Source organism: Lactuca sativa, chromosome 8 (genome assembly GCF_002870075.4).
Source record: "Lactuca sativa cultivar Salinas chromosome 8, Lsat_Salinas_v11, whole genome shotgun sequence".
In the NCBI taxonomy this organism is placed as follows: domain Eukaryota; kingdom Viridiplantae; phylum Streptophyta; class Magnoliopsida; order Asterales; family Asteraceae; genus Lactuca; species Lactuca sativa.
Genome location: NC_056630.2, coordinates 130,687,609 through 130,698,801, shown reverse-complemented (window position 1 = coordinate 130,698,801; position 11,193 = coordinate 130,687,609). Strand labels below are relative to the sequence as shown.

General features: G+C 38.2%; 1 protein-coding gene across 1 annotated transcript; it reads left to right on the top strand.

The window, feature by feature from the left end:
• The first annotated feature begins 3,120 nt into the window (after positions 1-3,120).
• On the top strand, positions 3,121-4,591 carry LOC111917097 (protein SMALL AUXIN UP-REGULATED RNA 54). Its single transcript, XM_023912764.3, has 3 exons — positions 3,121-3,462; positions 3,686-4,204; positions 4,308-4,591. Exons 2-3 carry the CDS (start codon positions 3,712-3,714, stop codon positions 4,316-4,318), a joined length of 504 nt encoding a protein of 167 aa, XP_023768532.1. The 5' UTR covers positions 3,121-3,462; positions 3,686-3,711; the 3' UTR covers positions 4,319-4,591.
• The last annotated feature ends 6,602 nt before the right edge of the window (positions 4,592-11,193 follow it).

Below are 11,193 nucleotides of genomic sequence, written 5' to 3'. Positions count from 1 at the left end.
TATGGCTGAGAGGACATGGGCCGAGTTTGTTAGGCGATTTGACTTGGAGTTTGCACCACCTATCGAAGTGTAACGGTTAGTAAAGGAGTTTCATGAGCTTCAGCAGACCACCGAGACTGTGGCGGAGATCACCGCCAAGTTTCAGGAACGAGCATTGTTGATTCCACAGTATGCTACCGATGAGGACATGAGGAGGACGAGGTATCATTCCATGCTGAGGGATGATAGACGCGATTTTGTGAGCTTTACAGGGTGCAAAACCCTGAATGAGATGGTGGAGAAGGCCTGTGAATGGGAGATATAGTTGGACTTCCACACCAAGCGGAAGCCTAAGCAGGCACAGACAGCAGCAGGTCAGGCTAAAAAGCCTAAGACCTCAGATTCTTCTGGTAGGGGCTAGCAGGGCCGTGGCTGGTGTGCCAAGTGTAGAAAACCGCACAGTGGGGATTGTCGGATAGTGGGCTCAAGATGTTATGCATGTGGCCAGTCGGGTCACTTGAGCAAGGATTGCCCCAAGAAGGGCTTGAATTGTTTTCACTGCAACCAGACCGGCCATAAGCAGGTCGACTATCCGAGGTTGCAGGGAGGGGGAAGAACAATGGCGGTGTCTGCGTTTGCCACACTGAGGATCACAGATGGTCACCCTGCTAAGGAGGATGCTCATGCGGTGAAGAATCGTGCATTTCAGTTGACCACCTAGGAGACTTGGGCAACGCCAGACATTGTGGCTGGTATGTATTTTATCTTCCTGCTCTATATTTATTACATTGCTTATGTGTATTTTGTGGTTATATATAGGGACCTTTTTGGTCAATGGTATGTCTACCCACGTTTTGTTCGATTCAGGAGCTACCAGATCGTTTGTATCTCTTGCACTTAGCAAGAAGTTTCGGGATGCGTCGGGGACTTTGGTTTCCCTGCTTGAGGTTGAGATTGTGGACGACCGTACCGTGACTGTTGCGAGGGTGTATCGGGACTGTGTCCTGAATGTGCTTGGGGAGAGGTTTCGTGTTAATCTAGTCATGATACCGTTGCGAGGGCTGAAGGTGATTATTGGGATGGACTGGTTGGGGGCCAACGCGGCCATGATAGATTGCGATCGCCAGTTGGTGAGGGTTCGAACCCCAAGTGGGGGAGAACTTCATTATGTGATTTTGAGATTTTGTACTTTGATGTTTTTTCACTATTATATACTTTGGATGGTTTGATATGAATACTTAATGGCTTTTGGTTGACCTAAAATTGAAATTTTTACTAATAATTTTTAGGATGTTACACTTGAATTATTTGAAAATTTTTACATTTTACCCTTATGTTCGGTTACAACCGGTCATAAGGGTAAATGTGAACAATTTCAAATAATTCAAGGGTAAATTAAGCATGAAAAATTTCAATGAATAAATGTGAACAAAATTGAAAGTTCATTAACCTTTCAAGTCATTATCCCATAAATTGTTCTAAATGTTATTAAGAATGAGCACAAGCGGAATATAGAGGTCACAAAAGTAAAGATTTTGTAGTAATCGTGTGATATACGTTTATTGTATAAGGTACCAAAAACAATACTTAGAAATACAGTATGAGCGACTTAAATTACATAGAAACTGATGGAAAAAAGATTGTGGTGGTTTCAAACATTTACATACGACATAGGCGACAATTTTCACTCCAGATGGTGGAGATGGTCGTTGTAAATCGTATGAGGAAGAGAGAACTTATGATAAAGAAGTGTGAATATAATGTGGTGTTAAATTTGAATGAAGTTTTTCTCTTTACAACGACACAATATTTTATTAGAGTATGGATGCATAAGATCAGGGTCGTGGAGCAGTACATGAGTAGTCTAGGTTTTAGCTTCATTTACACTGTTTGCGCATTTCGCCTAGTTTTCACTTTTAATTTGTTTTTGCCAATACTTTTCTTCTTAGTTATTACTTACATCTATATTTTCTATTGTTTGTTGGTTCTATATGTACATTCTCATTGTGCTTCTTTTAGTTTTCAATTTTATTTTTCGTTTTATTCCTTGTATATGTCTCTTTTTGCCTTTATGAAATTTTACATGTTATTTTTTCTTTATAGGTTGGTGTTTCACTATTTTACATGTTATTTTTTCTTTATCGGGTGGTATTTCACTAATAAGTGAATAAATAAATTATAGTCAAAAGTTCATTTCCTGGACTAAGATTAAAGTTATGAGCTACAACATAGTTATGTGGTACGTATTATATTCCGTAATACTCCTTACAAACACAATACAAAAGAAATCGGTGTGCTTATAATAAAAATTATTAATTTAAGTAATTGCTACTGATAGACAAAATAAACTAAGGGTTGATTACAAAAATAGATAATGTCTTGAAATGGTAACGAACTTTTAATTTTGTTCATATTTAGTCACTTAATTTTTTTTTTTGTACTTGTTTTATCTCTTAATTATTTGAAGGTGTTGACCGGTTGCATCCTCTGAATTATTTGAAAGTGTTCATATTTTACCATTATGACCGGTTAAGTTAAAATGTGAACACTTTCAAATAATTCAGGGGTAAATCAAAAAAAAAATCAGTAACTAAATATAAATAAAATTGAAAGTTCGTTATCGTTTTAAGTTATTATCTTTTAATTTTATTATCCATGTCATTTTCTGTTGAAAATCATTGGTTTATTGTTAATGAACCTAAAGCATATGAATTTTTCTTTAGGTCAATGTCTAAAATTTCAAATATGTAACTATTGTCAATTTCTCGTTATTTTATTTAAATAATTTGATTTTTTTGTCCTTTATATTAAAAAAATAAGATCATTGCTTTTTAATAAATAAGGTAAAAATTACGTACTAGAGATTTTCCTAAACATATTATGGGGTTTTTGATTTATTTGAGTTTACACCAGGTCACTAATATAGAAGAAAAAAAATCTTTCACGGGTTCTTTTAAAACACAAAACAAAATTGAAATGACTTTATATTTTACTTATCCAACTTGACAACATGCACAAAGATTGTTAAGGTTTCTTTCTTTTATTCCTCTCCAAACTCGAGGAATGCAACAAATATAAATATTTTTGTCTCAAAACACATTTTTCTTGAAAAAACCAAAGGAGAATATAAGTCAGCAATACCAACTCAGCATACCCTTTCATTTATTTATTTTAAGCTTTACTTTCCACCCACGGAAAAAAAAAAATTCAAATTTTTATGATGCATAAAACCCGTAAGTAGGCGTGGAGAAATGATGTTAGTCCAAGAAAGGAGAACAGGAAAAACGTAAAAGGATTCCACAATTCAGTTCCATTCCCATCAAATTCCCCTTCTGTTCTTAATTACTGAACAATAATCTGGACATATACGAATCAGATCTCTCTGTTTCTGTCTACTTATTTCTACCCCATTTCAAGAACAACACCGCGTCTTGCTCTTGATCATCGTCCTCCTCCTCCTCCTCCGCCGGCCACCACCTTCAGGTTTCTTTTATTCTTATCTAACTGATTTCCGGTATCTTTTTCTTTCACGTTAAGTTAAATCCATGTGGGTACTTTCTTTCGATATTTTGCGTTTCATTACTCTGTTTAGTTGACCTTGATCTGTTTCTCTTCTCCAAATTGGTGTTTGTCTCTATTAACTTATTCATAAGGCGTTTACTTTTGCACTCCGTTTATTTAACAACTCAAGTTTTTCACAATTCAGCGAGGGAAGATCTTAGGATTACAAGAATGGATGAAAATTTAGGAACCAAACTGACCGGCATCCGACAGATTGTTAGGCTTAAAGAAATTATCCAAAGATGGCAGCATGTGACACTTGGGGCAAGAGGAAATGATAATGATGATGATGCTGATAACAATTCTCCGATGACTATTGGTAATCATCCAGGTGGAGGAATTAATCCAGCAATAACCATGAGGTTGAAGGGATACTCTGTTTATTCTGATTCAGACATTGAAGACGGATGCCAGAGTCCTGATCCACCAAACGATGTGCCCAGAGGATATTTGGCAGTCTATGTAGGCCCTGAGCTTCGGAGGTTCATCATTCCGACAAGCTATCTTAGTGATCCACTCTTCAAAGTTCTTCTGCAAAAAGTTGAAGAGGAATTTGGATTTGATCATAGTGGTGGCCTCACCATCCCTTGCGAGATTGAAACCTTCAAATACCTTCTCAATTGCATGGAACATCATCAGAAGGATCACCTTGAACACAATCAAGGTAAATTTCTCGAATTTTTATTGATTTAATTCAGTATTCAGTCTTATGAACAAGAGTATTATGATTTATGTTTACATCTATCTTTCTTTGAATGATTTTGCAGCTACCATTTGAGGGTCAAAGACCAAATATCAACTGTGTAAGTAACGATTGGATGCAGCTTATTCTTGTGGTAAAAACCCAAAAGGAAGTTTCTATTGGTATGATGATTTGACATTCTTTTATCTGTATTTTTGCTCTTCTCTCTTTCAAATATTCAAATGTAAGAGAGTGGCAGTTATAGTTCATAGAAAGCTTATGTTTCTAGGTGTGTTTGTTCATTTTTCTTGTCATTGGATGTGTAATAGTAATACATTTAAATTCGTGACATATTCATTGTTCAACCAAGTTGAGTAAAAACGTCAACTACCAATGGGTATTATCCATGTTACATGTAGCTTTGTAGCACAAAAGTAATTAGACTTAGATGTAAAGTCATTTCAATTGCTTTAAGGTAAAGAATAAAAGAGTAAGAGATAGGTGTCGATTATACTTGTTAAAATAAGAGAATAAAATAAGGGATTAGGGATCATGTAATTGATAGGGTGCATGTGCTTAAAAGATGTATGGCTCATGGATAGATCTGGTATTATATATAAAACTAACATGATATCATGAGTGTGAAGACACAGACACCTAATATGAATTTATAAATTAGATTGGTGAGAGAGAGAGGGATGTGGAAAAGATTGTGGGCATCTCAAGTGAATCATTAGTCCTTTTCTGTACTTTCGAAGGATTAAGCTAAAATTTGTTAATTTATATGGATGAGTCATTTTGTACAAATTTCGTGGATTACTTGAATGTAAATGATTGGACGCTACATCCATTCAAAAATCTAAAGTTTGTGTGATTGTTTATTGGGCTCTAAGACATATGACATATACTCTGGGCCCATGCCAAAGAATGGGTGATAAGTAACCATTCAGGACCCATCTTTTAAAATGGCCCAAAACATTTACAGACTTTTAATATAATGTTATAAATGGTTGATTTTGAAAATATTATTAGTGGTTTTGCATCTCAAAAAACGTATTTTTCTTTAACTATATGAATTTTTATAATTGAAAATATTAGATTTAGAAGCTAGTATAAGTATAAAAAATTTCAATTATCCTTACTAATAAATAAAGGTTTTTTTTGCCACTTGTCATATTCTCCTTCATTTTGACACATGTAATATATAAACAGTTTATGAAATTTATGTATTTTAAGGGTATTTTTTTCTTTTTCGTCATGGGCCGAAAGTATGTTCGGAACGGTCCTGATAATCTATTGATGCATATTCAAATTTTGATACTACTCATTCATTGTGGTCATGAAGGTTCGCCTACAGTGACTTCAGGACATGAGGCATAAGCTTATGTTCGTAGTAAGGGATTAGTCGGTGCGCGAAAGCTGACTCATAAACTCTTTTTAAGGAAGCTCCCTTTCAAACAAAAAAAATGTTATGATATAACTGTGATTTAGTTTTTTTCTTTTAAAAAAGAAAATTGTATGATCTTTAAAAGATCGTGAAAACCTAACCAAATTGTGTCTTATGGTGTGTTTGGGTTAGTTTTTTATGGTAAAAATGATTTTTAAGAAAAATGTTTATTAGCTTATGGCTTTTAGAAAAGATTGTTTTTAAAAAGTGTTTGGATAAGAAAAACTGTTTTTTAGGAGTAAAATGGTTAAAAAGCTAAAAAGTTAGAATTTTCCAGCTTTTTAAAAGTTTTATTCTTTTTCATATCTAAAAAACTGTTTTAAAAAGCATTTTTAATTATACAAACACTTTTTTAGCTTATTAGCTTTTTAAAAAGCTAATAAGCTAATACGTTATTTCTAAAAGTTTTGTCAAACACCCATTTAATACAAGTATACATCACCTTGTCATGCATATAAGTTCCGTGATAAGACCTTTTGGGTGTCCGTTACATTCAATTAGTTGTGTTGTTATATGAATTGAATTCTAAAATGTTTTCGTGATAAAAGTTGTATACATATGGTATAATTCTTTTCTACATCAAAGAAACTATATGAATTTGACTAAATGATATTATTATCCATGAAAACAAATTTTACAATATCTATCAAGTTTAACACGGGAGGAGTTTGAGGAGTTTGAGAGGAAAAATAATAAAGGCAAATACGTAAAATGTTAGCATCTTAATACATTAAGCTATGATTTTGGCTTAACTCAAAAAGCAATTATGTCCAAATTAACGATGTATAGTTTTACATCTTAAATGTTTAACACATAAAGAATTCTCCCTCATAGTACTTAGTCTCAAACAAAGCAGGATAATGGGTCCACATCTCCTCCTCGGGTTCCTAAGTCCACTCAGATCCCTTTCAGTGCTGCCACTGCACCTTTACCAAGCTCAATTCCTTGTTACACAAGGTCTTCATCTTTATGTCGATAATCACTAATGGCCGCTCAACATAATTCAGGTGGTCATTCACCTGAATGTCATCCAAAGGTACTACAACGGTCTCATCAATCACACACTTCTGCAACTGGAAAACATGGAATGTGTTATGAATCTGAGTGAGCTCATCCGGAAAATCCAGTCGGTAGGCTACCTTGCCTACCCTAGCTACCACCCGGAATAGAACCATAAACTCGGGGCCCAACAAACCCTACTTCCTGAATTGGATAACGTCTTTACAAGGCGACACCTTCAGGATTACCATATCCTCAACCTGAAACTCCAACTTAGAACGTCGTCAGTCGGCGTAGTTCTTTTGGAAACTATGGGATATTTGCAATCTCTGTCTAACCTGTTATATAAGTTTTGTCGTTTTGAGAACAATCTTTGTGCTCCCCAAGACCCGTTACGAACCTCTCTCAAAAAATTGGGTTTCGACACTTCCTCCCATAAAGAAGCTCGAATGGAGGCATACAAATACTTGCATTATAGTTTTTGTTGTAGGAAAACTCGGGCATGGGAAAGTAGGATTCCCAACTCCCACCAAAATCAATGTTGCAAGCCCTCAGCATATCCTCAAGCGACTGAATGGTCAGCTCACTCTGCTTGTCTTTTAATGGATGATAAGAAATACTAAAATGTAATTAGGTACCCAACTCCTCACGGAACTTCTTCCAAAATCTAGAAGTGAAACAAACATCCCGATCTGACACAATCGAATAAGGAACACCATGGCGAGCAACCACCTCTTGATTATAAATTTTCGCTAACTTCTCAGCAAAAGAGCTCTCATGAATGGCCACAAAAGTGAGCACTCTTCATTAAACAATCCACAATTACCCATATGGAATCAAAACCCTTTGTCGTTTTCGGTAACTTCGTGATGAAATCCATGGTGATATGCTCCCATTTCCGTAATAGGACCTCCAATGGCTGCAATTTAATGTGAGTGTGCTGATGTTCAACCATGACCTTCCAGCAGGTAAAGCAACTCACGAACCAAGCTATATCTCTCTTCATACATGGTCACCAATAACTATGTCTCAGATCATGATATATCTTCGTCATGCGCAGGTGAATGGAAAATCTCGATTTATGTGCCTCGTCCATCAAAATCTGCTAGGTCCCACCCAAATAAGGCACCTAAATTATGCCATGCAGCATCAACAATCATTGACTATCATAATCAAAACTTGATATCCGACGGACCACTTGTTCGCTCTTTTGATTCTCCTCCTTGAGGGCCTCCGACTGTACAGCCCTAATCATCTCCAAAATTTTGAGTTACAACCATCATCCTCAAACACACATCCTAAATCGGAGTACTAACCTCCTTGCGACTCAGCGCATCAGCCACCACGTTGGCCTTACCCGGATGGTACAAAATCTTACAGTCGTAGTCTTCACTACGTCAATCCATCTCTGCTGCCTCATATTCAAATTAGGTTGATCCATCATATACCTCAGGCACTTATGGTCCGTGTAAATAGTACACCAGACTCCATACAAATAGTGAGACTAAATCTTGAGAACGAAGACTATTGCTCCTAACTCCAGATCATGAGTAGGACATTTCGCCTCATGAGGTTTCAACTGCCTCAAAGCATAAGCGATCATGTGCCCCCTCTGCATCAACACCACACCTAGACCCATGATCGATGCATCACAATATACAACAAAATCATCATCTCCCTTCGGGAGGGTAAGTAATGGCGCCTCACATATCATCTGCCGAAGAGTCTTAATTGTTGCCTGCTGGTCAGGCCCCCAACGGAATGTGTCATCCTTCCTACTCATTCTAGTGAGAGGAACTGCAATCTTGGAGAAATCCCTGATGAATATTCAATAATAACTTGCCAGCTCAACGAAACTCTAAATTAAAGATGGAGACTTGTGAACTTATCACCGCATAACTGCCTCGATCTTAGTTGGGTCGACCATTATACCATTCTAGTTGATGAGGTGTCCCATTAACTAAACCTTACGCAATCAGAACTCATGCTTGGAGAACTTAGCATACAAACTTTCTGCCCGAAGCACTCCAAGAAGCTCAAGCAGATGCTCTTCATGTTACACTATGGTCTTGGAACAAACCAAGAGATCATCGATGAAAAAAATCATTGATCGGTCCAACCTGGGCCTACACACCCCGTTCATGAGATCCATGAATGTTTCCAGTGCATTGTTGAGCCCGAAAGGCATCACCACAAACTCATAATGCCTATAACGAGTTCGAAAAGCCGTCTCCATGATGTCCTCCTCTCGAACCCTCATCCGATGATAACCAAATCTCAAGTCGATCTTGGAAAACAGAGATGCCCCATGCAACTGATCAAAAAGGTCTTCTATCTTCGGTAATGGATATTGGTTCTTCACTGTTAACTTGTTCAACTCCCGGTAAATAATGCACATCCGGTGTGAACCATCCTTCTTCTTGATAAAAAGGATTGGTGCTCCCCACAACGAGCTACTCAACCGAATAAAATCTTTCCCCAACAACTCCTAAAACTTTAAGGATAAATCCTGCATCTCTAGTGGTGCAAGGCGATATGGAGCCTTCACAATTAGATCGGCAATCCTGAACTTGACCTGCATCTCAGAAAGCATGTCAGGCAATTCCTATGGGAAAATACCGGGAAACTCCCTCAAAATAGGGACATTGGAAACTAACTTCTCCCTTTCAACTTGCATGTCGACTACGTACGCAAAATATCCCATACATCCATGTTGAAGGCACTGCTTCGCCCTGGCGGTGAAGAAAATAGATCCAACCCTAGTACCCTCACCAAAGATGGTCAACACTCCCCCGCTAGAGTCATGAATCGTCGCTAACTGATTCTCGCAGTCAATCATTGCCCCAAACTGACTTAGCCAATCCATATCCATAATCACGCAGACATCACCAATCGCAATAGGGATGAGATCAATCGAAAATCCAATACTGAAAATCTACAATACACAGTCCTGGTATACCTTGGAAGCCGAAACCGTACAATTAGCAGCTATAGGGACCTTCAAAGTTCGATCTAGTGCCTCACGAGTAATATTGAAATCTCTACATAAAGATGTAGACACAAAAGATCAACTTGCACCCACGTCAAATAACACCAAGGCAGGTACAGATCAGCAATCCTGAACTTGACCTGCGTCTCAAAAAGCATGTCAGGCAATTCCTATGGGAAAGTATCAGGAAACTCCCTCACAATAGGGACATCGTAAACTAACTTCTCCCTTTCAACTTGCATGTCGACTACATACGCAACATATCCCATACATCCATGTTGAAGGCACTGCTTCACCCTGGCGGCGAAAAAAAAAGCAGATTAAACCCTAGTACCCTCACCATAGATGGTCAACACTCCCCCGCTAGAGTCATGAATCGTCTCTAACTGATTCTCGCAGTCAATCACTGCCCCAAACCGACTTAGCCAATCCATATCCACAATCACACAGACATCACCCATCGCAATAGGGGTGAGATTAATCGAAAATCCAACACTGAAAAACTACAATACACAGTTCTGGTATACCTTGGAAGTCGAAACCATATAATTAGCAGCTATAGGGACCTTCAAAAGTCCATCTAGTGCCTCACGAGTAATATTGAAATCTCTACATAAAGTTGTAGACATAGAAGATCAACTTGTACCCGCGTCAAATAACACCAAAGCAGGTACAGAATTCACAAGGAAAGTACCTAACAGGGTTACAACATAAGCATATACAATAAAATTATTCAACGGAAATATAAAATAGATAAATACCAGCGACGACATTGGGTGTTGCTCTGTCCTCCTCCCCAGTCAAATGAAAAGCTTGACCCCTGGCCTTCAAGGCCTCCACCTCCCATGTCGCCCATCTGTGATGCGCATGGTCACAAGAGCAGGACTCTGAACTGGCTTCGCCGCAAGAAGTGGACACTCGGCCTTCACATGGCCTGCCTGGTTACAACTAAAACTGACTCGCAAACCCTTCGAAAAATCCTTCATGAAGTGACCATCCTTACCACATTAGTAGCATACCGTCCCCGACCGACAGGGTCCCTCATGACCCTTACCGCACTTGCTGCAAGTGCGGATCCTCTAACCTCCTGACTAAGAATCTGCAGACTTTGCCCGCTTTGCCGCCGGCTGCGACAGGACTGGTCTTTTATCCCATCGTTTGTGTATCCACCCAGTTTTCTCTCTCCTAAAACTCCAACTCATTTCCCGCCTCCTAACATTGGACATAAGCTTAGCCAACAAACTCCTAATCCTGAACCTTCAATAGCCGCCATACTAAAAATATACCAAGGAAAGATCAGACATCACAACACAATGCTTAACACACCAAGACCAACTCCTATTAGTTCCTTAGTAGCCTCGAAAATCCTTCTAGATCTCACACGGATCCTGTGCTTTCAGTACTACGAGCCCATACTACCTTCCACACCTATCCGTAGTCGATTCAGAATTCATCCCAAGGTCCTAAGTCACTACACTAGACCACCCCTAGGTTTAGTAACACCTACTTCTCCTACGAGCTACAACTAACTTCTTA

Bases quoted from the DNA above. Each gene is read 5' to 3' on its own strand.
- LOC111917097 (XM_023912764.3), top strand. From the start codon at position 3,712: ATGGATGAAAATTTAGGAACCAAACTGACCGGCATCCGACAGATTGTT.